This window comes from Dermacentor andersoni, chromosome 8, assembly GCF_023375885.2.
Source record: "Dermacentor andersoni chromosome 8, qqDerAnde1_hic_scaffold, whole genome shotgun sequence".
Classification (NCBI taxonomy): domain Eukaryota; kingdom Metazoa; phylum Arthropoda; class Arachnida; order Ixodida; family Ixodidae; genus Dermacentor; species Dermacentor andersoni.
In genome coordinates this window covers 144,594,393-144,619,613 of record NC_092821.1, presented here as the reverse complement: position 1 = coordinate 144,619,613, position 25,221 = coordinate 144,594,393, and the positions used below count along the sequence as shown (strand labels likewise).

The window sequence follows — 25,221 nt, the reverse complement described above, 5'->3', positions numbered from 1 at the left end:
TGTCTCTGCGATTTGTTGTCGGCGGTCTTGCAGAACATCGGGAGCCCCGAGAGGTGGTAGAGACGGGCAGAGCGCGATTAATCATGCAGCACTGCCGTTGCGCAGAGGTGAAAGAAGGCATTTCTGTCCTGACACTCGCCGAGACAACCCACGCCCACTTTTTGAAAGTTGTATGTGTCACGGAGAAGATGCTGCTGGGTAGCAAAACATTTACGCGCTGCCTTTGCGTAGATGAATGTTGGGATAATCTCGGCAGAATGTAGTAGAAGTTGTGGTTTGATGCGAGAGGTAACGTCTATTTCTGAAGCCGAAAAGGGAGCACTGAGCGGCGTGAGGGGAAGGGGTTGTGGGAAATAAAGATGAGAGGAAGCGAAGGGAAGGACAAGCCGCAGGAGCCTCGACCGTTCGTGGAGGAGGACCATGATGAAGGCAGTGGCAGGCGGCGCGCGGTCGCTTAGCGGTAGGCAAGGATACGGGCAAGTCTTGAAATGTAGTCAAAGTTGCTCCCGACTTTTGTTTCCTCTGAAGCTAAGAGTGCCGCTTGTGTGGGGGTAATGAAGACAACTTGTGCATCTGCGCAATTTTTCATAGCGTCTCCTGCAAAACGTTTTCGTGGTGTAGTATCAGAGATACTTGTCATAGAAAGTAGCGCAAAAGAAACATGATGACAGGGAGGGTACGGAGAAGATTTATTTACTGACATTGGCCGCTAAATATGTAGGGTGCGCACGAAACAAAGAGCACGTGAAACATGAACAAGAGAGACCTTCAGAAAACAATGGAGGCTTGGTGTGATTAGCATTCATAGAACAAGGAATGTTGCTGAAGCCAACGTTTCGACAAAGAGGCCTGTCTACGTCAGCACAATTGATGCCCTGAAAGGATTTAAGTGTTGGTCTCTGGCAGAACGAGAGGGGGGGGGGGGGCGTACTCTATGAATTTGCAGTCATCTTCTCAAAGGCCTAATCCACACATTTAAGTCGCGTCCGGAAGAGCGCTGGACTGGAATGTCCTCATCAATCACGAATGGAGGTGGGGTTATCGAAACCGCGATATCATGTGCTTGGTTGGACGAAAGAATGAACTTCTCGGAAAAGGGACACTTCTAAGTTAACGCGGAGACAAAAATTGTGTTTCTTCTTCTTTAAGTACAAATGAAGACGCAAAATTATGTTAGACAAATCAGCTACCACTCTGTTCAATTCATATCTCGAGAAATCAAGTACACGGAAAAGGGACTAAATATCTGCGACGACGCAACCTGTTTTAAACGTTCAAAAATTACGTGTCCGTAGGCACACGAATATTAGGTGCATTCCGCGGGCTTATGAATGATGGTCACCACACTTTTCCTCGTTATCAATTAAAAAAGCATGACATCTTAAAGTAGAACGTCCTTTTTTTTTTTTTTGCTACTTTCCAGAATTTGGATTTTGTTGTTCTTTACTTGCCGGATATATTTCCAGATATACGTACGAAACATGCACCCCTGCATATGTGGTGGCTGCATCTTTGCCGTGTAGATGACTTTGGTCACCGGGTGTTTGACCGATTCATGCCGCATCAGCCACATTTCTATGTGGGCGAAATGCTAAAATCGCCCGTATACTATGTTACGGGTGTGCGTTAAAGAACCGCACGTGATGAGAATTACTCCGGAGTCTCCAACTATGGCTTTCCGCATAACGATATCGTGATTTCGACACGTAAAGCCCCAGAATTCATTTTTTTTTTTGGTTTGTGCACTTGCTGCTGGCTGCTGTCTGGCCTAGTACACAACTTGGGGCGCTGGGTATGATGCCAGCGGGCCCATGACATTGGCTATGCGCCCATACTTGTGCCCAACTGATGTGCCACTGTGACATATAGAGTACGAATGCATTTGGCTTTGTGTCGTACTTCTCTGCTCATGCAATTCTCAACATTCTTTCGTCGACAAGGAACATATAGCGCCTTCGCCCTCGGGACCAAAATAACCATCACAGGCGACGAAGCTGGGCTGGTGTCATCTGATACCGCTGCTACCTCGCTAACTCAAATAAGTTTCGCATTATTTATATTCCAGCATTGTTGTGGATCTGCATGTTGCTTGTCTCTCATTTTAGTCTAAGCTTAACATTGGTGGTACACTTAAGAAATTCAACATCCGGGAACACTGCCAGCGGGTTTGACTTCGGAGGCTGTGCAATTCATCGTTGTGAATATTACGGTTTAAATGTTAAGAAACATATCAACTAATGGCATTGATCATGATGTGAAGGGAAGAAGTCGCCAGAGGGTACGATTAGGCTAATATGTCAGCAGCAAGATGGTTCCAGCTGCCCAGACTTTAAAGCATTAGATAGAGCCGTGATCATGCCTTACCTAAAACAATAAAAAAAAATTTAGGGGCTGAAGTGTAAAGCGAAATTGAATTGCCTGTTTCAAGTACTTACTCTAAAGAGAGAGAAATAGATCAGCAAGGGAAGGCTGGGATGATAACCATTTGCACCTCCGCTTTGTTACCCTGCGCTGGGGGAAGGGGGCTAAGGGTGAGAAGAAAACAATACTCGAAGTTGAAATATAACTTAACTGTAGGAGACCGCCGCGCTTTTGCTGTTATCACAGCGCATTTTAGAGCTTTTTTCATTTTTGAAGCTGTTATACCACAAAGCGTTAGTGCACTATGGTATCGTTAGACGGAGGCAACTATGATAAGTTGTTCGCATATTGCGTAGTTTGAGAATGCTTATGCCATTCTCCACGCAAGAGTGAACATTGACGACTAAGCTTCACTGTGAACGCGCACATTTAGATCGTACAACGGGACTGCTAGTTCCAGAAAGAACTCCTCAAGAAAGTACGTTTCGGGGCTATTTGTTTCGACCGTTTAAGAGGTAAGCGTCCCATTTGCATATTCAGCAGCCGTAAATTTACTCGGAGACAGCGGTACATCCCCCCGAAATGGCTAGTACACTACAGATATTGTAGGAGTTTTCATCTATAGGCATAATTTCTTTTTCACTTGGAACGTCTACATGCTCCCGGCTGACGCAACCTTCCCGTGCAGAAAAACCGGAAGGACCTTCACGTTGCTCGTACTGTGGTTTAGTGAGAAAGCCGAGTCAATAAGAAAGTTGCTCAGTGAAAGTTGATGGCTTTTTGGAGGGCGCAATTTTTTAAAGCGCATTTTGCTTCAGGTCTCTTCGTTGAAAATGTGCCTCCAATGTTATTCATTGCCTCCCCCCTGGCACCGTTCTGCACTCAAGAAATGGTAATATATGCTGGTGCTCGAGCGCTTGCCGAAAAGACTAGACAACTTCGGCCAGGCGGTGGTGCTTCGCCCAGCTAACAGCGCCCCCTTGTTGGAAAAAAATCACCGAGGGGATCGCAGCGGCATGACTAAGGCGGTAGTTTGTTCACATGGCGACTGTGTGTTCTCTATTGTTGCTCGTTAAAGTTAGTATGCTGTCTTGAATGGTAGCGCATGAAGTGGTCGAGAAACTGTAATGTGTAGGCTTCAGTACCGTTGGGCAGAAAGTGTCTCAGACACAGAACACTTTTTCCAGCGTCGGGAACATTAGGAAGTGCAGGCATCTGCTGGGTTTCTCATTTAAGGCGTCGAACAAAATGTGCACATTTGAGACAGCAGGCGCCAAGTTTGTTTCGCGTCAGCGACAAAAAATCCTCTGTAAGATTTAGCTAGACGCATACGTGAATCATCGGCCCAGAAGCTACTGTGATGACGAAGATGTGAAACAAAAACAAGTACTCTTTATTCCGCGTCGATGTGAAGGACAATAATAACATTTCTTTTACGCTAAGTGCACTTCATTCGGTAGGTGCGCGTGCATATAAGCGACCACATTTTTTAAAAATGTTATTCTGCCCAAGTCTTGTGCGAATAATTAAAAAAGTTTTGTGTACGGTAGCCAGGTCTTGCTGTGTCCAAGCAATTGAGCAAGGCATCTGCTTCACCTAAACGTCGTTCAGAAATTTTAACGCCGTTGCATTACAAAACAAACATTATGTAGCTCGTACTTCTGACCTTGTGTTCATTGTGTACTTCGAAAGCGCTTACTTCTAATGCGTAAGTGAAAAGCATTCTGTGCAGAGCGATAAATGATCGTTATTGTGGCGACCACCACGTGATGTTAGTGCAGAGATATGGAATAGCGTATGACCGCTGGCAGACCAATGTAGTTTATAAACAACGGGTCACTACCAACTATACGCACTACTACTAATGTTGTTCTTGCAGCACATGGCAGCCTCCCATACCTCGGAAACAGGTAACAGAAAATGGTCACATTTGCCCTATCAATTTCTCCCCAGCATATGCTATCCCCATTACATTTCAAAAACACTGTATTTTGCACGCAACCGTGACAACGTTTCTCCTCAGCTGGTCTTGCGGGGCACTGTATCTTCAAAGGGACCGAATCAGATGGACGCGCCCAGGCGTACGAAGCGTGCGAAACTAAATTTATCGCCGTTCACGTAAGGACCCTTCGGTTTAGCACATAACACTAACCTTAATTCTTAACCTCACCTATTCCTCAATTTCGAAAACGTTTTTCCTGCCTACTACTCCATTGATTATGCTATTTCATGTTTTTACGTTTATATCAACTGCACGACCCCCTTTTCCCAAGTACACCTGCTGCCGCGGCTTCTGCGCACGCCACCCTCCTATTTGTTATGCCGGTTTCGGTTCCCCCCCCCCCCCCACTTCTTTGTTGCCTGTTTCAAATAAATATTTTTTTTGAAACACCCTCACCAACACATTCCAAAGTCCCAGACGCCAGCATACCTTTTGCGGCGCCTCAGCCACACAGGGTATCGCCGTTTCTCTATACCGCCGTAACGACACCTACGTTGAGCTACTAGGGCTAACGCCCCTTGAAAGACCATGCCGCTGCCTTCCAGTTACCCCATGCATTTCACCCCAGACTCCTTGTCTCCATCTTAACTCCTTCAAAATAACTCGACGCATTTGCTGCTACGCTACTAAAGTCACTCTTTCAACTGATGTCTCTCTGGGTCTTTTTTGTCACTCGCGCACTGACTGCCTGACCGGCTCTTCTAAACCACAAAAACATGCCGCCAACGACACCCCTCAATGCTCCCTAACATCTCGCTTCCCCAACACCCTGCCATGCCCCTCTCTTTATTTTCTTGTTCTTTTTTTCCTTTTGGTGCCCCACACCCCTTTTTTTCTTTTTTTTTTCTTCTTTCCTTTGCTCCTTTTTCTTATCACCCGGCCTTCCCACTCTCCTAATCTTGTCCCCTCTTCTTGGGAACCACTGTGACAGACGTCAGGCGACAGCGCCTATTCTCTTTGAAGTATGCCCCTTTACAACCAGCCGCCACCGACAACAGCACGTGACGTCACTGTACTAACCCTTTAAAACTAACATGCCGAGGATGACGAGGCCACTTTTGACGAAGATAGGTCCTCCTATCGAAACGTTGGCCCGCCTTTCTGAGGCACCTTATCGCTATTTATAACCTTTACACCACAGTGTGCTATTCCGTCTATTAGCCCCTTTCTTTATTTAGGATGGAAAGAAGGCATTCGAAAATGAAAATGCGCAGTTTGACTCTGCTTACGTTCCGGCGCTTTTCACATCTACGAATTTTCCTGAATGTGCAGAATTACACTCGCGGGTGTTCGGTGTTTGGTTTTCTCGTAGTCTTTGTGGCAGTTAACAACGCAACGATGCTGCGACGCAGCGTCTGCAGTTTTTCGGGGTATGCTTGCAGTCGTGAAAACCCAACCAACCAGTAGCGCATGTGTTACTCGATACCTTTACAATCTCTGGATACTATCTGGATACTTTTACTGTCCTCGGACGACCCTCGAGGTTCGAATCTTCCTGCTAGGGGTGCAATCGGCGCTGGTTTCACGGGCGGAAACTTCAAGTTGCTTCGTCTATAGACAATTTGGGCTACCCCTGGTGACGGAGAGACCACTGGTGCGTGCTGTACTTCTGCCCGGCATTGTCAAAAACTGGTTTCCGGCTGCTTCACTTGCACTGTGTTAGTACTTATGGCCTTCCTGCTATGTACCACCCGAGCCGATGTTCCCGATAGTAATAGTCGGCATATAGCTAATTAACAGGAACTATCGTCGACCTACTATAGGCATTCATTAGGTGAGCATTTAGAGCCAATCAGGTGCTTATTGTCATTATAGTTAGCCATAGCACTCATTCATAGCCTCATTAAGATTAACTCAAATAAACTTACTGCAGACATTCCAAAGTCAGCTGTCCGCGCTTATGATGTGCTCCCTGCCAACCGAGCCACTCCCCGTAGCAACAGTTCGGGTAGCTAGGAACCTGGAATGAAACATAACTTGCTATGAGAATTCATGGTGAGCACTTAACGCTTTTGAAATGCTTCCTGCCATTCGAGCTACGGGCTATTGTAAAAGTTCGGCAGCCAAGTAACAGGAACAGAACGTATATTTCCGAAGGACTTCCAAAGTTAGAGATTCACTCTGCAGACGTTCACCAAATTGGCACTTTGCCTCGTCGTCATGCATTTTCGAAAGGCCACCGGGATTATTGGTTACATTCAAGTTCAAATTTTTTTATCCAGAACCTCATAATTATGTAACATAAATTTGATAGACCTATTTACATGTTACAAGTCAATCTTGTTATGCTGAAACTCTTACTTTGATAAAGCAGTGGTTTACATTTTGTCCATTCATATTCAATGTGGAACGTTGTCTCAGCCCTATCGCATGACTCTCCTTACCATTGCGTCAGGTTGCCTGTGCATCTTCCTAATGCTCTTATGCCATACATGGCCTGTGAAACAAAGCTTGGTAGAGCTTCCTCCTCAACATGAAGCGATACATGCCGCTAGCTCAATATTTACCTGAATATAAGCGAGCTTTTTCTTAGAGAGAAATCCGCCTACAAATTAGAAGGACCTTGTTTTCGAGCTGCGCTTCTTCCTTAGACTCAGTGTTAACGCAAAAAAGCCTTTAGACAAAAAAACGGAGCAAAAACCATCTCGAATACCCTCTCGTCTACGCGAAATCACAGAAGTACATTTCTGTAGACTCAGTGTGCGATAACCTACTCCTATCGCTTCTATATCTCCCTTCCTCCCCACTCCTGTAAACATTTTCCTAATCTTGCACAACTACGTGCCAAGAACTCGCCGAAACTCAAACAGACCGTAACCAGAGAAATAAAAACATGCACATTGGAATAAGCTTCTCACTTTACGCATAGTTTGATCTAAGCAAACTCTAATTAGGCCATTTCATATAGTCACGGTCGCCCCACCAGCATCTGAAGGCACTTCCCGGTCTCGTGTAATGCACTCAAATTCTTAGTCCCACTGGATGTCCTCTTGGCTTCGTAAACACGCGGCGCCCAAATCTCGCACAAAATGTCCCTTCCTTCTCTCGGCAAGAATATTCATTTTAAAGCATCCTCGCCCTCACTCTCCCATTTGCCCGGAACTCTCCAAGCATTCGGGCCTAAACGAGTTAGAACAGCGAGCCGATGAGCCTCTAAAAGGGTCTCATCCAGACGTGGGCTCGTTCTAGCTGGAGAGAGAAGCGCTCGAATAGGAACCCTCAGCTGCGAGAGTTTTAAATGAGGTGCGCTCAGTCGGCTGAAGACATTCTCTGAGAGTTCCGTTTGCCTTCTTTGCAACTTATTTACTCGCGGGAAGAAAAAGCTGCCCGTATAAGCACAGCGTTATTCCGGCACACACTCAATTGCTGTGTGCTTTGCCGTGATGCGCCTGCACCCCCCCAAGCGCATGTGCGGATTCCAGCATTTTTTTAATGTCAGAGAGTTTTAGCTTTGCGGGGTACGTGATGCTTTAGGCAATATGCCGATGTGGTGCTTTTAAGCGCATCCCGCCGTATAGCCGTGATGAGAGTTGAAATTTAGCGTACCCGCATCTCACGTTTAATGCTAACGCGTACAGTCAAATTGTAGCTACAGTGAAGAATTACGCTTTTATAGCGCTTCTAGTTGCGAAGACAACACGGACAATGATGTCTTAGTATCATCAGCTAAGGTGGAAATCAAATCTGTTTTACGGATCCAGTTGTCATGTCTTTTCGTACAGCAGCGTCAAAACAACTAAACTGCTAATCTCATTATTAAAGAAAAACATTTTTACTGCATTTTTATTTACGTTTGGGTGTCGCTGCATAGAGCGAGCAACAAGCGAGAATTTCGGTTGTAGTGGATGGTCAGGGCTCGTGTTCGCGATGTCGTGTTATGACGCAATCGCGGTGATTTATGCCATGGTCAGTAGTATAAAAGACGCATGCGCAGTTAGGCTAACATATTAAGTATCACACAAGGCTATAGCTGTATAATGTAGCACCATCATCGAGGATTTATGAAGGGACGGATGGATGGATGCTATCAGCGACCCCTTTGAAACAGCGTGGTGGGTTGAGCCATCAAGCTCTTATTATTACTTTGCGTAATGCTCTACCTACCTTATAAAAAAAAAAAAAAAAAAAAAAAAAACGCAAAATGGATTTCCAGCATCAGTCTTTCGGAACCCCTATTGGGAACTTTGTTTATGTACGCCTCCGTTGTTTCTGGTATACCTACTTTTCTGCCACCAAACTTCCAATCGCCCCTTACTAATCTTTATTGCGGGCATGTTCACTGAAGAAGAACGGGGCGCCGACTAGTGCGGACGTGGAAAGATCGGCTCCCGCTTTCGTAAATATTTTCGGTCTGCTTTTTGTGTCACCTACCGCTCAAATGCACGCCATTCGACACGGTTTCTTCTGAGGACTTCCTTCGGTGAGTGGCCCTCGCGCGGAAATTGTGGAACTTTTTGCGTCGACCACGCCGCGGCGATGCTAGGCGCGGGATGGCTTAGGCCTAACCCGACGAAGAGGGGCATTATGCCCGAAGTAGAAATGGTGGTTGGAGAGGAAATCTCCTCCGAAGAAGCCAACAGCCCAGGCTGGACGACAGAGTTGGGCAAGAACAAGAAAGCCCGGCAAGAAACAGCAGTTTCAACGAGCAAGAAAACCCACGTGGGCTCGAAGGCTGGCTGCCGCACGGCTGCCCCGCAAGTAGTGCTGCAACGTCTCGCAGCCTCCTCGAGGCTCCCCAGACTAACTAGAGAGCACATACGAGTTATTGTCCGCCCAAGGGGCGGGCTGGACGTCAAGAAGATAAGCCAAATCAAGCTGGCTCAAGCCTTGGCCATGGCGGCTGCACTAGCACCCACAGAAACTGAGGGCGACGTAATCTGCCCTAATTTCATTCAAAACATTCTCGTCATCTCCACCCCGGAGAAGAAGAACGCCGCCGCTTATGCAGGGATCCACCAAATCCGCATAAGCGAAGGACTATACAAAGTGGCCGCATACATCGCGGCAGACAACACCTGCAAAGGGGTCATACGAGGGGTCGACGCAGACATCAGCGAGGTACAACTCCAGCGCATGATCGTCAACCATCGTAACCCGAAGGCTCTGCAAGTCAAACGAATTAAGAACACCACCACAGTGGTCGTCCTCTTCGACGGCATGAAAGTGCCTAACTATGTCATGTGCGGCGTCAGCCTTCTGCGCTGCACGTTCTACAAACGCCAACCGAGGCGTGCTACGCGTGTGGCGGTTTGTAGCGGGCCAAGGACGGACCCATGCGGAACGCCTGATGTTACTGGAAGGGAAGCAGAGGTGGCATTGTTAACAAAAACAGCCTGAGAGCGGTTATTTATAAATTCACGTATCCAATTTATGATGTCGGGGTGAAGATATAACAGTGAAAGTTTGAGTAGCCGGCGCTTATGGGGTACTTTGTCAAACGCTTTCGCGAAGTCCAGGAATATGGCGTCAGTCTGAAAATTGAATCTAAGTTAGCACGTAAATCGTGCGCAAACATGGCCAGTTGAGTTTCGCAAGAAAAACACCCTGCGAGACATGCTGCGCAGGATTGAAGAAATTATTCGAATCGAGAAAGTCCACGATATGTGTGTAAATGACATGCTCCATGATTTTGCAGGGGACACTGGTTAAAAAAATTGGTCGGTAGTTTAGCGGTGATTCTCTGATACCTGATGAGAAGACTGGAACGACCTTCCCGTATTTCCAATCGGCAGGAAGCTGGCCCGTGGAAAGTGGCTGAGCACAGTAAACACAAAGATGATGCACAAATGTTTTGAGTGTTCCTTAGAAACTTTGAGTTAATGTTATCGATTCCGGCGGATGAAGATAGCTAAATGTTTGTCAATTATGGCAGAAATTCTAGATGCTACAAAGAAAATTGGCGGCATAACAGTTCCGAACACACTGGATTGTACAGGGGTGGCATGTCGGTTTCTTTACTAAATAGGGATGCAAAGGCGGTGTTAAACGTATTATCACATTTAAAGTCGGTGGCCACTCCACCTGAGTCTTTTGTAAGAGCGACAGTGCGTGCCTGGTTTGGGTTTATAACCTGCCAGAATTTTCCCGGGTTGGTCCTCAGCATTTTCGGCAAGTCAGCGTGAAAAAAAAAATGCAGAGCGTTGCGAATTGCCGATAGGTATGTTTTTTCGGCTGTATAATATTTCAGCCACGTGTTTTCATTATCCCGCACCTTGGCGGAGCGGAACAGGTGTTTTTTATTGTTCTATAGTGTTTTAAGTGTTTTAGTAAACCATAGTTTTTGAGAGCATGTACGGAAACAAAACTTTGGGATGAATATTTCGAATAATATATCTATTTTATCCTTAAATAACGTCCAGCTTTCATACACCGAGAGACAATGAAAATTTTCTTGGAATATTGGAAGACAATGATTTAGTTCGTTATTTATAGCGGTGTAATTTCTCTTGTTGTAGTGCATGGTCCTTTTGATGGTTTGTCGTTTTAGTGGAGTAATTATAAAGTCGGCCTGAACTACTTTGCGGTCATTTATTTCTGGCAAGTATGAAATGGATTTTATGGCTTCAGGGATACTGGTTAGTATTAAGTCTATAATGCTTTAACAATCTTCGGTTACGTGGGTTGGTTTGATATGACTTGAGTGAGGTTAAAATTAAGGCAAACATTTCTAAACTCGATTCGATAATGCCACGTGGAAGTGAGGAAATGTTGCAAATATTGAAATATACAATCACATTGCAGCCCTGCTTAAACCGGAGAAGTGCCCTAGCGAGCTTTCCGCCTACAGGTAGACAGTTTCAGCCAGTTACTACAGCAAATTAATGAAAAGGTTGGTCATGTCGGCGTCACCCAGTTTATTCGACAAATACCGGCCGACGATTCCTTTAATCCCGTGCATGCGTCATAGGTCCTATTGTTAGTACATGCGACTTTAGCACAGCATTTCGCTGACATGAGGCACATTGAAAGTCGACATAGAGAAGTGTTATGGTTGTAATGTATGCGACTTAAAGGTATGTACAAGCGAAGTTTTCAGCGGCTTCAATGATCGCGTTTACACTCAGTGTGAACTAAATGAAAAAAAAAAAGTTTGTTCAAATTTTTTCCTAAAGCTGTATCTTGAAGACTTCTCTAAAACTTCATTGTAGTAGCAACAACTTGATTTGTAGGAGTTAGCTTATGTTGAGTAAAACTTGAAGAGGCGCGAAGAAGACGAGGACAGGAATACGAATATGAATATACGTATAGATATATGAATCCTTTTGTGTTTCTTTTTGATTCATGTCCTCGTCATCTTCGATCGGCTTCAACAGATACTGTAGAATCTTACATCCTTCTTAGTGTAACTTCATTATACATGCAATCCTCTCCCCCTCCCTGTGTTGCAGTGACATGTCTGCGACTTCCTTTTTCTTTAGAATTGATAAACCTGCCTCTGCTGCAAACTTATAGGTGGCTTCTGTTTGCATCGCCCGCTGATCCTGTTCCAGGGAGTCAGTCACGTGGTTTGCGCAAACTAAACAGGCCGGGTTTGATCAGTGGGCTGCTAACATATTCCAGAGCGAACACGTTCTGGGTCGCTCCTACTGCGACCAGTTTTTCGTGCGCGAAGTTTGCATGCATATGAGCAATGCGCAAGCTGCAGGCCTAGGAGCTCGCTCTATAGCACCAAGCTTAGCAGACTTTTTTTCCCCCGAAAAGTATGCGTTAGTGCAACGTGTAGCGTTGTCGGAAAGCGCCCGATTCGCCATCGTTGCGGTGCGAAAACTTCACGACAACGGCTGAGAGGCAGGTGTGCGGGCTTTACCGAACGTAAACCCTCATATATGCTTTCTGAGGAGTTTCGCTGCATATACGTACGTTCGCTTGCCAAAACCACTGAGAGGGTCTGCTCATGTTCTTTTCTCACTGTTCCTTATTGAGATTCTTGTTGACAAATAAGGACAAGTAGGTACCACTAGACAGAAAATAATAAAAATACGACTGGTTTAGTATCGAATAGTTTTCGCATAGTTCCCACAAACAATTCGCGATAAGCGTACACTTTGCACTGAAGTACACGTCGTTTAGCGATTTAATTTTTCGCGAAAAGCAAACTATTCGCTCCGCCAATTCTAATGCTTTGGTGCAGAATGCCTCCAGATCAGGTGTTGCATTCCCGGACGGCGTACTTCACGACGTCGTTTGCGGTCTCCCAGTGGTTAAGCGCTTTGGTAGCGACAGCAGCGCGAAGCTGAAATGTCACTCTCTGAAGAGTTAGCGAGAGAGAAAAGTTGACTGCCTCTCACCTAAGTCCCTCATTTCTCAATGCACGCTTCGAGACGTGAAAACAAAATGAGATGGCCATTTTCCTTAACATTTACGCGATCGATGCTGAACCATCGGTCGATAGTCGGTTGCACGTTCCCTCATAGAATTGCTGACGTCACAAGGGTACAGATCACAACACAGACAGACGGGGCACGTGAATGTCTGGGAACTAAAGCTTAATTGCAAACGCAGCGTGACATATATCGGGTGTACAAAAATAACAACAACTGGAGCAATCAGGTTGACACAATCGTGCGGGTCTGTTGTAGAGAAGAACATAGCCCACACATCACCCACTTTCCCGCTGACGCAACGGAGTGAATATTTAAAAAATACTCCCTATTATTTCAGCGTTACCTATGCAGATCGAAAGGAACTTTTGCTCCAGCTCTATTTGAGGGCTTCAAGACGGACAGGATTTCATCGCTCCCAGTCGCCAATGAAGCGAGAAAGCGGTTACATTACTCGAAGCGAGAAACTTCCCTGGAAGTAGTTGCCAAGAATACAACTACCGAGTGTCATACTGGCGCGGACCTGATTTCTTGCCGATCCGAGATGACGCCTCCTGACCGCGTCCTACCCCAAACGTTCCTATTGCACTTTCTTTCCCCTCTGACTCATCAACCTTTACTCCCAACATTTATTACCCGGCTTCTCCACTTGACGCTCAAGCAGCATTCTTCATGGCGCGTGCAACGGACGTATGATCACTGTCTTTCGCTTTTATCAGCCCACTTTCTTCCTTTTTTTTCTTTTGTTCGACTTCTTGGTGAGGGTTCTTTAATTTTATTCGCTTGTTTCGCTTCGTTTTTATGGTGACAGCTTACCTCACACACTCACTTCTATGCACCGTTTTTTTCCTTAGCTGTTTTTTACCGCTGTTGCTTGTTGGCTTCATCCGTTATCTTGAGTGACATGGCCGTTATGTGCAAGTCAGCTGTAAACTCCACCCACTGCCACTTCTCTTGCATGACCCTTTCACAGCCAGGCATGCCTCAATGAACCCCGTCGATGGTTCTTATATTTATCACTGCACGGCATTGTGGTTTCCAAGCGAAAGCGTCGAAAGCGTTACGTCTTTTCTGTCGCCATCTCAAGAAGTGCCCTGTCTTCTTCTATATAACACGAATCAATCATCCAGAACCCATAGCTCCTTTTTTTTTTTCTTCTGTAGATATTTCCTTTCGCTTTTCTGTGTCGCACAGCTTTCTTTAGTGAAGGTAAATTGAGACCGCCCCTGTCTGACCAATAGCCCGCAGTTTGGTATGCGGGACGTGTTCGCTTGCCTTCATTTTTGTCCACGTCCGCTCAACTTCAAGGGGGACGACTCGCCCCACCTTGTCTCCTAAAATACACCATTCAATTTATTATTTTTTCGGAAGTGAACGCCTCTTCTGAGCTTCAGCTTCTTTGGAGCTTTCGGTGTTGCTGCACACGACCACTTTGTCGCAGGTGAAAGCATGGGTTCGTTCGTTTTATTCACTTCAAACCGCGAAACAGAGCCCACCTCAATTTCACACTGAAACCGTCGCGGCATAAGGCGCGTAGGCAGCGCTGAAAAATTGCTTACAAAAGATCGTACACAGCGTCGTAGCTGAGCCATAGCCAAGCCACGACACAGCCTTTCTTAAAATTTCTGAACAAAACGCTGTTTTAGGCATTCACGCACAAAAGTATCTAGAAGGCCAGTGCATTTCTTTGCAAAGTTCGGGAATTAATATCTCGAAACTGGTGTATACTGACAATTCGTTCCAAGCCTTGCGAACTGCACGGTTAGAATGTGTAAATTGTAATACGAGTAATAAGGTAATTAGTTAAAAAGTTTATTAGTGGTCTTTTGTTATTTAGTGAATTAGACATTTCTATTTTTTTGCAAGTGGTGTCTGTCGCTTCGAGTAGACCACCTCACGAACTAGAATTGTGCTATCTACCACAGGCAACCATTAAGAATTTTTGAAAGTGTTCGCTGGAACACCCTGTGTATAATAAACATGTGTGCTTTCATTTTGTATACTGAAAAGATTTTGCGCCAAAAAACAACACACACAAGAAAGACGACGACACCACAGGCGCCCGTGGTGACGTCGTCTTTCTTGTGTGTGTTGTTTTTTGGCGCAAACTCTTTTCAGTATGTAAAATCGCCGACTAGCCCAGCAGTTAACTCTTCTAAAGTATATTTCATTTAGTAGTTCCGCAGACCAACGTTTGTGCATGTTTTATATTCTGCGGATAAATAGCATTAGAGGGGACACGCGGCCAATCTCCCTCAGAGCGAGAGTTTTTTTCTTTATTTTTGGTGATTATGCAAACAGAGCAAACTGATCTGCACAAGATGCAAATTAATAAGGTTCCCTGAAATGTCAACTATATCACAGTGTTTTGCACCCTTCTGTAAGGTTAAGGATTTGAGCATAATTTGACGGAGGAAAAAAATCCCCCAAAACAGCCGATAGGCAGTTCTCACCGGCCGGAGCGGTCCGGGCCTACATAACGAATGGACTCTCGGAGAGAAGCCTAATTAGGCAGCAGACGAGGCCTAATTAGTGAAATGAACCGAGCACGGTTCTCCATTGTTCGCGGTGGACTACAGCTCAGGCTCTATCACATTATGCGCAGGTGTGGCAGAACACTTTCCAGAAGGATCAAAAGCTTTTTTTTCGGTGTAATAAAGAAGAGAAAGAGACCTGCTGCTTAAAATTGCACTTTTGGTCACACATGTCTCGCGAATCGATTCTACGTAAAGAAAGTGCGTATTTTATCTGTCCCCCACATTCCATTTATATTTTATTTCCTGCGCCGGGGCTTCTCCGAGCGAAAGGTTATCGCCTCAGCAAGCATCTGTGGCTCCTTAATGATTCGCTCGATTAGTCAGCCTGGTTTGACTGCTCCCGACAACGAGATTGTAAACACGAGCACGAACGGTGGTGGTGGAGCTAGCTGAATGTCCTGTATATGCGTGTGAAGCGGGCTAGACGGAATGGCAACCGCTAACCTAATTGAAAACTCACTATACGTACTATGAACAAATGTATTCATACGTACACTGAGTGCGATTGAACAATACGAAATAAATGACGAAGCTAAAGCAGGCAGGTGTGCAGTTGTTCATCGTATCTTTTGCCTACTGTCGATGGTAACGCATATTTTTCAAGGCTGTTTCACGGAAAAGTTTATTACGATAGCCTACGTATCTGTTAACCGTCTTATATTACCCATGGATAATTCTTCTGGAGTTACCTCGTAATTCAGGCAAGTTTTTTTTTTTTTTTTTACTTAACAATAAATCTTTAGCGCAATAGTTGTCCTGGGCTCACTCCTCTTCTCGATTGGACTACGACCAGTATGCCTCACTGGAATTACAAAATGCACCGTCAGCATAATATAAAGAAACCAAAACAACTGAATAGAAATGAAATCGATTAGTTTAGTTGGTTGTTAGAAAGCTCTACGCTTTGTTAAAGGAATCATGCACTAGGAGGTACATAATTTTCTAAATGCCTGCTATTAATTCATTTGCAGTAGCGATATTTACTTACAGTTTGTCCTATCATTGCCTGCTTCATCAGAGAGCAAGGCAATTAGCCAGCATGTCCGTAGAGGAGCACAGGGGGCTACACATAATTTAAGGGGTCACTCCAGCAGAAAACTTGAGCCTCTCGGATTTGATAAAAAAAATTGTGTGCCGAAAATGTAGTGTGAGTATTTCATTGCCTGCTTTAGCTTTATACGAATTATATCCTTAAAAGTAAAGTACAAAAAAAGTGCCAACAGTTATTTTCTTGTAATCAAACTAAAAGCGTTGTCTCAATACTCTTTATAACGTTACTTTGCCCTCTCCTCTGCGGTCCGCTGCTTTATATCTATTATGTTACAATTCAGAAACAACAATAGTAATAGTATCTTTATTTTTTGTATAGAATGTTTACATTTATTCGCTATTGTTTTGTCAACCCTTTCTGGCAGTATTGTGTTGAAATCAATGGCTTGGATATTTCTGCTAGCAATAAACGCAGAAATTTGAGCGAGAAATTAACATATATTCGGAAAAACGCAACTTGTGACACGCATTGAGCTGTAACTTTCACATTGAGGCTGTCTATATCACATATTTCTTATTTCATTGAAGCCCTCCTGACAATTCGTTTTAGAAAGTTTCAGAGGGGGAATTATTTTTTTCAGGTAAGAAAAAGTTTTGAAATTTGATTCCTACTTTAAACGGCGCCATTGATTGGGTGATTAATATTTCTTTTACACTTTACCTACACCAACACAAGACATTGCCTAGGGGAGGCGAGAGGTGGGAATGTTGCATACTACGTAACACGACAACAATCGTTCGTGTATGCCAGGTGTCTTTAGCTACAGAAAAACTTTCAAAAATTGAAGGTGGCAGATTGCACCATTCTAACCCTTAATCTAAATTACTTGATGATGTGGCCATTATCTACTAGAAAGCAAATCAATTGGATCGGGTGGAAGTTTGGTCGGGGGCCGAGTGGCAAGTGCGATGTTGCTCGAGACAAGCTCGAGACAAGATGGCGTGCGGTGTTGGAGCCGGCGTTCGGCGATATCACCACTTTCACGTGCCATCGTTGGTGGAGAGAAAGGTGATCAAGTGGCAGGTGCGGACCATTGCCGTGCTCACACTGGTGCGGAGAGCATTGTACGCATACTTGCACGAAAGGGACCCGTGAGTAAAATCTGAGGCCGAGGGCTGCGCGGAAGCGCACATGTGGGTTGACGAGGCTGCACCGTGGCAGGTCATGAAAAGAAAACAGGCCCGATCAGGATGACGTACAGGCTCAGGAAGAGACGCGCTTGGTGCTGTTCTTGAGGGTTTTGGGATAGAGGAGTCGCGTACCATGCGGTCAACCTCAGGAAGAGGGCTGCACGTAGTGCCATAAAGTTCAGCACGACCTGTCGTAGCTCGTCGTAGGGGCCCGGCCCGAGCGATGGAACTCAGAGGAGAAGTTGGAGGTCAAGCGGCAGGACATTCAGAAGTACTTCGCCCTTGAACTCCGGGATCGAGCTGTTGAGCTCCAGAGTCGCCTCAAACTGAACGAACCATGAGCCGACGTGGAGGAATCGGAAAGGCGGCACTGGTGGGCTGGACTGGAGCTCCGGCCAGTTAGCCATATGGTAGCGTGTCGCTCGGTGAAAGGCGCGTTCTCCCGGGTCGCCACCGTCGTGTACAGAGGGGTTGCATCGAAGTGCCCGCCCAAGAGCCGGCTTCTAGAACAACACTGTGCGTGTAGAGCTTACACATCGAGCTCATTCTGTTATACCGTCTTTATTTTCCTCCTCCTTCACACATGGCGCAAGCTGAGAGCGCCGGCCTTAGCGTGCCCGCATTGCGAAGTCGGTGGAGGGTGCAATACGTCTATGATGGCTGAAGTATGAAAATAATGCTGACCGCATCGAAGGTAAAACAGAAGGCTTATTTGCAAAGGAAGAATAAAGAAAACTCAATTTAGCACATTCTTATCGCAACTAAGGAGCATTTTTGTGCCGATCAATTTCGCACTTCTCAGTGACAGAGGAGAGAGGCTCACTTGGACCTCTACTCTGATGATCAGGACATTCTGCCATCCGCTCTTTTTCAGTCACGAAAAATCAGCAGAAAGTTCAGTTTTCTTACGAGATATTACAGCATGCCTTATATGTTCTTAGCGTTTTTAATCGGATTGAAAATGTGCACGGTATCTTTTTCATCACCGGAGGGCTGATGCATCTCCCGCCTTGATTCCCGCCCTTCCTCGCAACCAGTATTTTGTCTTCACTGTAAGTAAACCACCATTTTATTAACAATAGAGCTTAAGCATCGTTACATGGTGGTAGTGGCACACATAAAAATCCTGGCTTGTTAAATATAGTATACACACGGTGATAGTGGCATATACAAATTATGTGTTGCAAAACAAATATGTGCGCCCGATCGCGCACAACAGAGTGCAATGTCGACGTGCTTACACGGCGACTGGAACCTAGCCAAAAAATAGAATAGGCTCGTTTCTCACCTCATTTCCTTTGATACGATTTTCGCATCATTTCCTTTCTACGCAAAACACGATCCATCATCTCTGGCGCAACATTCCACTTAAAGTCAGTTGTACTTCTCTCTTCCTTTTTGCAGTTCATGTTTTTTTCCCGTCGTATACAAGTTTCTATCCAAGTACGCTCAGATATACGTTGTTTGAGGTTGTTCAACAAATAAGATAAATGAGTTTGTCTTGCACGGCGTCTCATAACCATAACAGGAAGAGGGCGGTGGGAAACGCCAAGAAGGATAGCAATGATAGAGACCGCACAAGCCTGACTAAGACATCAACACGCGCGGATGCTTTGCACCCTCCGTGGGCCTTCGGATTTGTGTTTCTTTCTGACGCGCAGCAATCACTGAAAGTGTACCATGATTGCTATGACCCTCTCACGGCGCCTGGAGATTTTCGCAGGTCATTTGAAAAGTTCTAGACCGTAAATCACGCAACGACATACGCACTGGCATCGGGGTGACTTCTCATACCTCGTTAAGTTTCCGATGAAATTTACGAGGGAAAAAAGAAGTTGGTGGTTCCTCAGGCACGTCCGGGAATCGGTTATGAGCGAAGTTTTCTTTACCTCCAAACCATGTTCACGTCTAAGTAGCAGGGCACTTCTAGTTCAATGCAGCCGAGTGTGGAGCATAAAACTTTTGCTCCACGCTCGGCTTTTTCTGTTCATATCTTCGCTATATGCGTGTTTTTGTGCTAGTATATTTGACAATATTTCGAGTGACACATATACTCTCTGGGGTAATGACCAAGAGAGGGAAAAAAAGCGCGCACGGAAAGGCAGGGAGGTTAAACCTGAGGTAGTTCCGATCGGTTACCCTGCACGCATAGAAAGGAACAGGGAGATAAAAAGAGAGGGAACTTAAGGAGAGAGAGAGAGACGAGCACAAACAAACCGCGTACACTATAGAGTGGTAGGGGGCGGCGCTCATTAAGTCAATCGTGAAGTCCAGTAGAACCCTGGAGTTTTAGTAGAGCGCATAAGGCTTTCTGCGCGGATATTCTTTAGGAGCACCGGTCTAGACCTTCTAGTTCTGTTACTAGACGATCGTAAAACAGAAAACGTGTGCGAGCGTCTCATCACAGCTGCATGTGTCGCACGTGCGGATGTTGGCCAATAAGGAAGGCATTCCAATAAGGAAGGCATCGGAGATTGTAAATTCGACGCCTAGCCACAAACGCTACGTCATGATCTGTCCACGCAGCATGATTTCTGCAGAACACTGTGGAGTGTAGATGTTCTGATAAACATTCCAAGTCGGCGCAAAAAACAAGAGCACAGCACGTGAGCAAAATCGGCAAATGCCCACGCCATTTCTCTGTTCGTTTCCTGCCACCGCAACTGATTGCAACGACTCAACTATTCTTGAGTCTTTACTGCGTTTGCTATTTAAGAAGCAAGTACAGACAGAGACATTGTGGCCTTCAGATGCAGCTGCTTGCATTCTTTCGGGCAAAAAGAATGGAGGCTCTCACTTCACTGCATACGTCAACGTGGCCAATTCGAGCTCAGTGGCTCGGGATTGACCCCAATGGAGTAATCAGTCGCTTCATCGATCCGATATCTTGGCGCATAATTCACCTTTGCGGCAGACGCTTAAGAATTCACTCGCACCGCCTCCCCATTACAGCCAGGCACCAAGCTTCCTTCCTCCAAGAAGATAGAAGAGGCTCGACGCATTAGCCCGACACTTTGGCTCCAGAATTCGATTCTCTATACGTTACCTTATTTCCTTCTCAATAAGGTGCTCGATAAGTTTGTCCTAAAGCAACAGACGGTATCGTTCCTTTCCCCGAATGGGTGTCATATTTTCTTTTATTTTTCTCGGTAGATAAAACAATGATTTCCTGCTTACTCTAATGAGCCATCACTTTGTTCTGTTTTGCCCTCTCTAATAAGAATTACTGCTTACCCTCTATAAGGCGTTGTATTTTTTCTTTCTCATGTTGGTTCCTTTTTCATTGACAACACAGTAAGATGTGGCAGCCTGTGCTCTCGTTATGATGATTATTGTTTGTTCTATTACCTATATGCTTTGTGTGTATTTTTGTTGTTGACATGGTGCATATTCGCGCAGCACAATGGACAAGGCTTGTTATGCGGAACCTGTTCTAGGTGTGCTGTACCAATAGTGCACGGATCTTCAACAGTGTAACTGCAAGCGATGTGCCCAGGCGCAGCGTCTTCATACGGTTGCTTCCCTTACGATACTCAGTTACCATTGCTTTTCACCTCATCGTACCACGTGCATCCGAGGCTATTGTTTTTCATAACTAGAAATTGTGAATTTCACGTAAAATGACAATTTTTACTGTCCCAGGTTCACTGAAAGTGGTCTTGTCCCGCAAGACGTCGTTGGCGTGCAGCGTTGGAACTGCAGGCTGCTGCACTGTTTGCTGACTTGCTAACGCTTGCTAACGCTTGCTAACGCTTGCTAACGCTTGCTAACGCTTGCTAACGCTTGCTAACGCTTGCTAACGCTGCTTGCTAACGTACTGCTCTGTCGGTACATTACTCGCAGCGCCAAGCTCGAAGGACTGCTCAGTGGCGTTGAGTCGGACATAAACACTTTTGCATTCACAACTGTTAAGAAGTACTTAAGTGTTGTCAAATTTTATTGATCACGCGCCTTCACTTAAAAGCCGACAATGTGCTTTTCACGATAACGCGACGGCGTCAGAACTGACGCGAATGACAAAAGAGCTAAAAATTTGTCACTCTAACGATGTCTGTGCGTGCTCGAGATAAGGAAGCTTCTTCGTTATTCAGTGTTTTGCGTGCTTTTCGGCGTGAAAGCCTTTGTGAAAGAACATGACTCATTCGCGCATTATCTCCAGCGCTTATTACCCTAATTTATTACCATTAAACTGGATAGCTAAATGGAACCTTTAAAGAGTGCTATATCTTCCAGTGTCAAGAAGAGCTAGTCATTACCCAGCTCCTCGTGCAGTTCGTCAAGCGGTAAACGACTGGAGGAAAGTGGTGCAGAAAGGAAGGTTTAGTCATATCTCACTAGAGCAGAAAACCAGAATCCGAAACCCTCTGGTCGCGAGAATCGCTTCTTCCGGCGTCGGTTATCGGCGCAGAGAAGTCAGGTCCTGCCTCTAATGACATCATTAAATATACGCAAAGCGCACGGGTTCTTGGGAGTAAATGTCACCTGTCGTGACGTCCTTATGGCGGCAAACAGCTGCACTAATCATTGGGTCAACATCGTCGTCGTCATAATCTACTTTGGCACAGTAAGCTTCTGGAGCAGGGTTACCAGGAGAAGATGGAGGGATTGAGGAAAAGGGAGGGAGACACTAATAGGGCGTGCCCTGTGGAGCTCGCCAGCGCCTCTAGCATCGGCACTCGGTTAAGCATTCGCAGTTTCTGTTGTGTTTAAATAGCTTTGGTGTTTGGGCTACAATTCTTAATTATGACTATGTGTTTAGCTGCAAGGATCGTCGCAATTATTTTTTTAAAGCGACAATTTCACTGCCTCTTTTTTCGACTTTTATACTGCTGCTTGCTGCTTCTGTGGCTGTCTTGTACGCCGAGCCGAGAGGTAGAGTCTACATTTACATGGCCGGAACGCGGCAGAGAGGAAAGGCAACGGGACCAACTCGTTTGTACCTTTCGATGACGTCGTCGCGATGCCTTATGTAGCTACTTGAGCGTCGTCCTAAATACGCTCTCGACTGCTGCAATTCCCCGTTACCCCTCCCCCCACCCTTCCCCCGCAAAAGCATTGCAGAAACTGCAGCGCCTGCCTTTGTACTAAAGTGCGACAGTCCAGATGGGAGGTAGACAGAATGGTAGAGAGGAGGAAGAGAGACGAGATAGGTAGAACCAACGCAGTCACGAAACGAGTGAGCCTTGCCACTCTCTACGTATTGCCACCGTCGAAACGAGGAATGTGTGACGCATGTACTGCAGCTGAATTCCTCTTTCGCGCTTTTACGAGAGCACCAAGCGCCTTCTAGCCCCACCGTTAGATGCATGGCATGTCGGTGCGTGGGAACACTGAGAAACTCGCCATGCGGCAAGTGGGCTCTTCCCTCGCGCTTCTTTTTGGGCACGCTGCGCCATCTAGTGATACGGCCGAGAAGTCCGCGCGTGGCGTCCGAAACGAGAAGCGTGGCGCGCCGTCGCCTGCGAACGCTGCAGAGAATTGTTCCCTCGCTTGTCGCACGCTCATTGGCACAAACTCAGTGAGCCCAAGTCGGCGTGATGCAAGTAATTGGAGTTCTGGGTGATCGAGTGAAAGAAATGGAGTCAAATGGGTCATGTAATCCTCTATAGTAATAGTGTGGCTTACAAAGTGTGGCTTACAAAGTGTGGCTTACAAATGCGCTCGAGGCAGGCCTATGAATTGTTAGGTTATTGACATTAGGAGAGAGAGAAGGATAATATAAAGGCTGGGAGGTTAATCAGGAGTGAACGTGGGTGGGGACCCTGCATTAGAAAAGGGGGAAAAGAATGGGTGAAGGAGAGAAAGTTTTGTGGGATAGTGCTGATTTGGGCAGCCTGTTTGGTAAACAGCGCGATTTCGTGTGGGCACAAACTGAACAAGTTCCTTTAATTTAGTAATCAGCGATAAGCAAGCTGCAGAAAACAGCGGTAATTTCACGCAGAAAAATGCGAGATGTGTTCTTGCGAGCTTTCTGTTTAGCAACGCATCAATCTGCACAAATCACTGGTAAAGTGATTCACTAGCTGCCAGAGAAAAAAAAAACTACTTAAAAGTGAATTGAAGAATTCTTTTTTCTTCTCGTCATTTTTAATTGTCCAAGCTTTATGTTCTAGTTCTTTACACATGCAGATGAACACAATTTCGGAGTGTAAATGCCCTGTTTTCTTTCTTTTTTTATGTTTGTTGAGATGTGTGTAAACAATTGCTGTTGACGCCAATCGATGTAAGAAGCATAAGTTTCCATCAAGCCGCACTTCTGCGGTTTTTTGGCAGTGGCCATGCTTCTATGTGACATGAAGTCGAATTAAATCAGACTGAATCGAACCGAACAGTTGAAGGCCGCTAAGAGAGAAGTCTGAGCCATAGTTGAAATAAATTAGTATCTAATGTTATTGGTATTATTACGCGAACAATGAGCAATTTATTCTGATCAGGGCCAAGCTATCGGCTCGGGCCCATGGCACCTTGGACCTGGGACGCCGCCGAGCTTGGACGACTGGAACGTGTCCGCTCATTTTTACAAATAAAATTTATTCCTCTTCCTCTCTTACCAATGCACGGAAACCACGGCAGTTGACATTTACTCCGATAAACAATCTGTGTCTTCTGTTTTGTAATGGGTGCCATTAAAAGCAGGACAGGACTGGGTTTGAAAGATAACGGTCGGCGGCACCAGCGGTCGCCGCGACCATGCTGCTTCAGATTCTGCGTCACCGCCTTTTTCAGATGTCGCGTTAATATTTGTACCGAATCGTCCTTCTCTTGTTGTTTCCTGGTTGAGGAAGTATATTAGGGGCTGAGTAATGCCTAGAAATTCGTCAATTCGTTAGGACCCTACTTTGGTATCTATTTGAAGGGTGCTGGAATATATATAGCGCAATAAGCGTGGCATATGATGCGTGAATGCCTCTTGCCTGCCCTATAAACGCTTCGACGCTAAAATAGGCACAAAATACGAACGTTACGATAAGAGAGAAGGTGTATTATTATGACATTAATACACAGGCTTTCTTGAAGTGACGCATTTTACGCTTTTTTGCTCTCTCTCTTTTGTTTTCCGTTCTCACATTGTCGCCCTTATGTTCCAGCTTATCGTGATGTAGTACACATCGTCTAAACTCAATTGGAGGTACGCGATTGCAAAAAACTGCCACTCGATTTTCTGAGGTGCCGTACCGGTGGTATAGCTTATCGCTCGCTATCCGTCACTGAGGCAGCTACGTTGAAACCCGAAAAACTTTATATAGGTGCGCCTAGGATGCACAGGCGCTAAATCTCCTTGAAAAAATATTAAAAGTTATCTTAAAAAAACGAAAAAGATATATTTGGCTGACATAGAGTAAACAGCACGTTACAGCTTCTTATTTATTGACAAAAATAAATTTAATGAGAAGAAACATTAAAGAAAAGGAATGACTGCGATCGTTGCTTTAGCAAAAATATTATCGAACACTGCGTTGAGCAAGAGAGGGGTAAGATGGAGGGCATGAGATTCGGGAGCCAAATCGTCAGTCTCCACCTTTCAACCTCTTCTTCACGTCTCGGGGCCACACAGCTGGTGCCTGGCTGCAAATAGAAATATGGTGAGAGAAAATCTGCACACATCTATCGCAAAAGTGATTTATTTGCTGATCACTGACTCGATGAGGCCGCCGTTGTCTTCTTTCGGGCCTGAACCCGAATTGGCCCCGTTGAGATATGCGGAAAAGCGAGAGCCTCTTTACCGGCAACGACGGTGGAGGTTAAACACAAGATAAAAAAAAAAAACATTCCAACAGCCGCATCTAAGGATGACAATATTCTTGTCAATGCTTGCTAG

At 45.5% G+C, this 25,221-nt stretch overlaps 1 protein-coding gene across 20 annotated transcripts in view; it reads right to left on the bottom strand.

Annotated features, from left to right (window-relative positions):
- LOC129384282 (uncharacterized) overlaps window positions 1–25,221 on the bottom strand; it is a 667,107-nt gene that overhangs the window by 52,310 nt on the left and 589,576 nt on the right. For all 20 annotated transcript variants that reach the window (XR_011896160.1, XR_011896161.1, XM_072289999.1 and 17 more), the window contains one exon: window positions 6,232–6,323. Coding sequence is in view for 18 of the 20 variants with exons in the window: in XM_072289999.1 (XP_072146100.1) it covers window positions 6,232–6,240 (9 nt within the window). In the remaining 2 variants the exon portion in view is untranslated. The remainder of the gene's footprint in view (window positions 1–6,231; window positions 6,324–25,221) is intronic.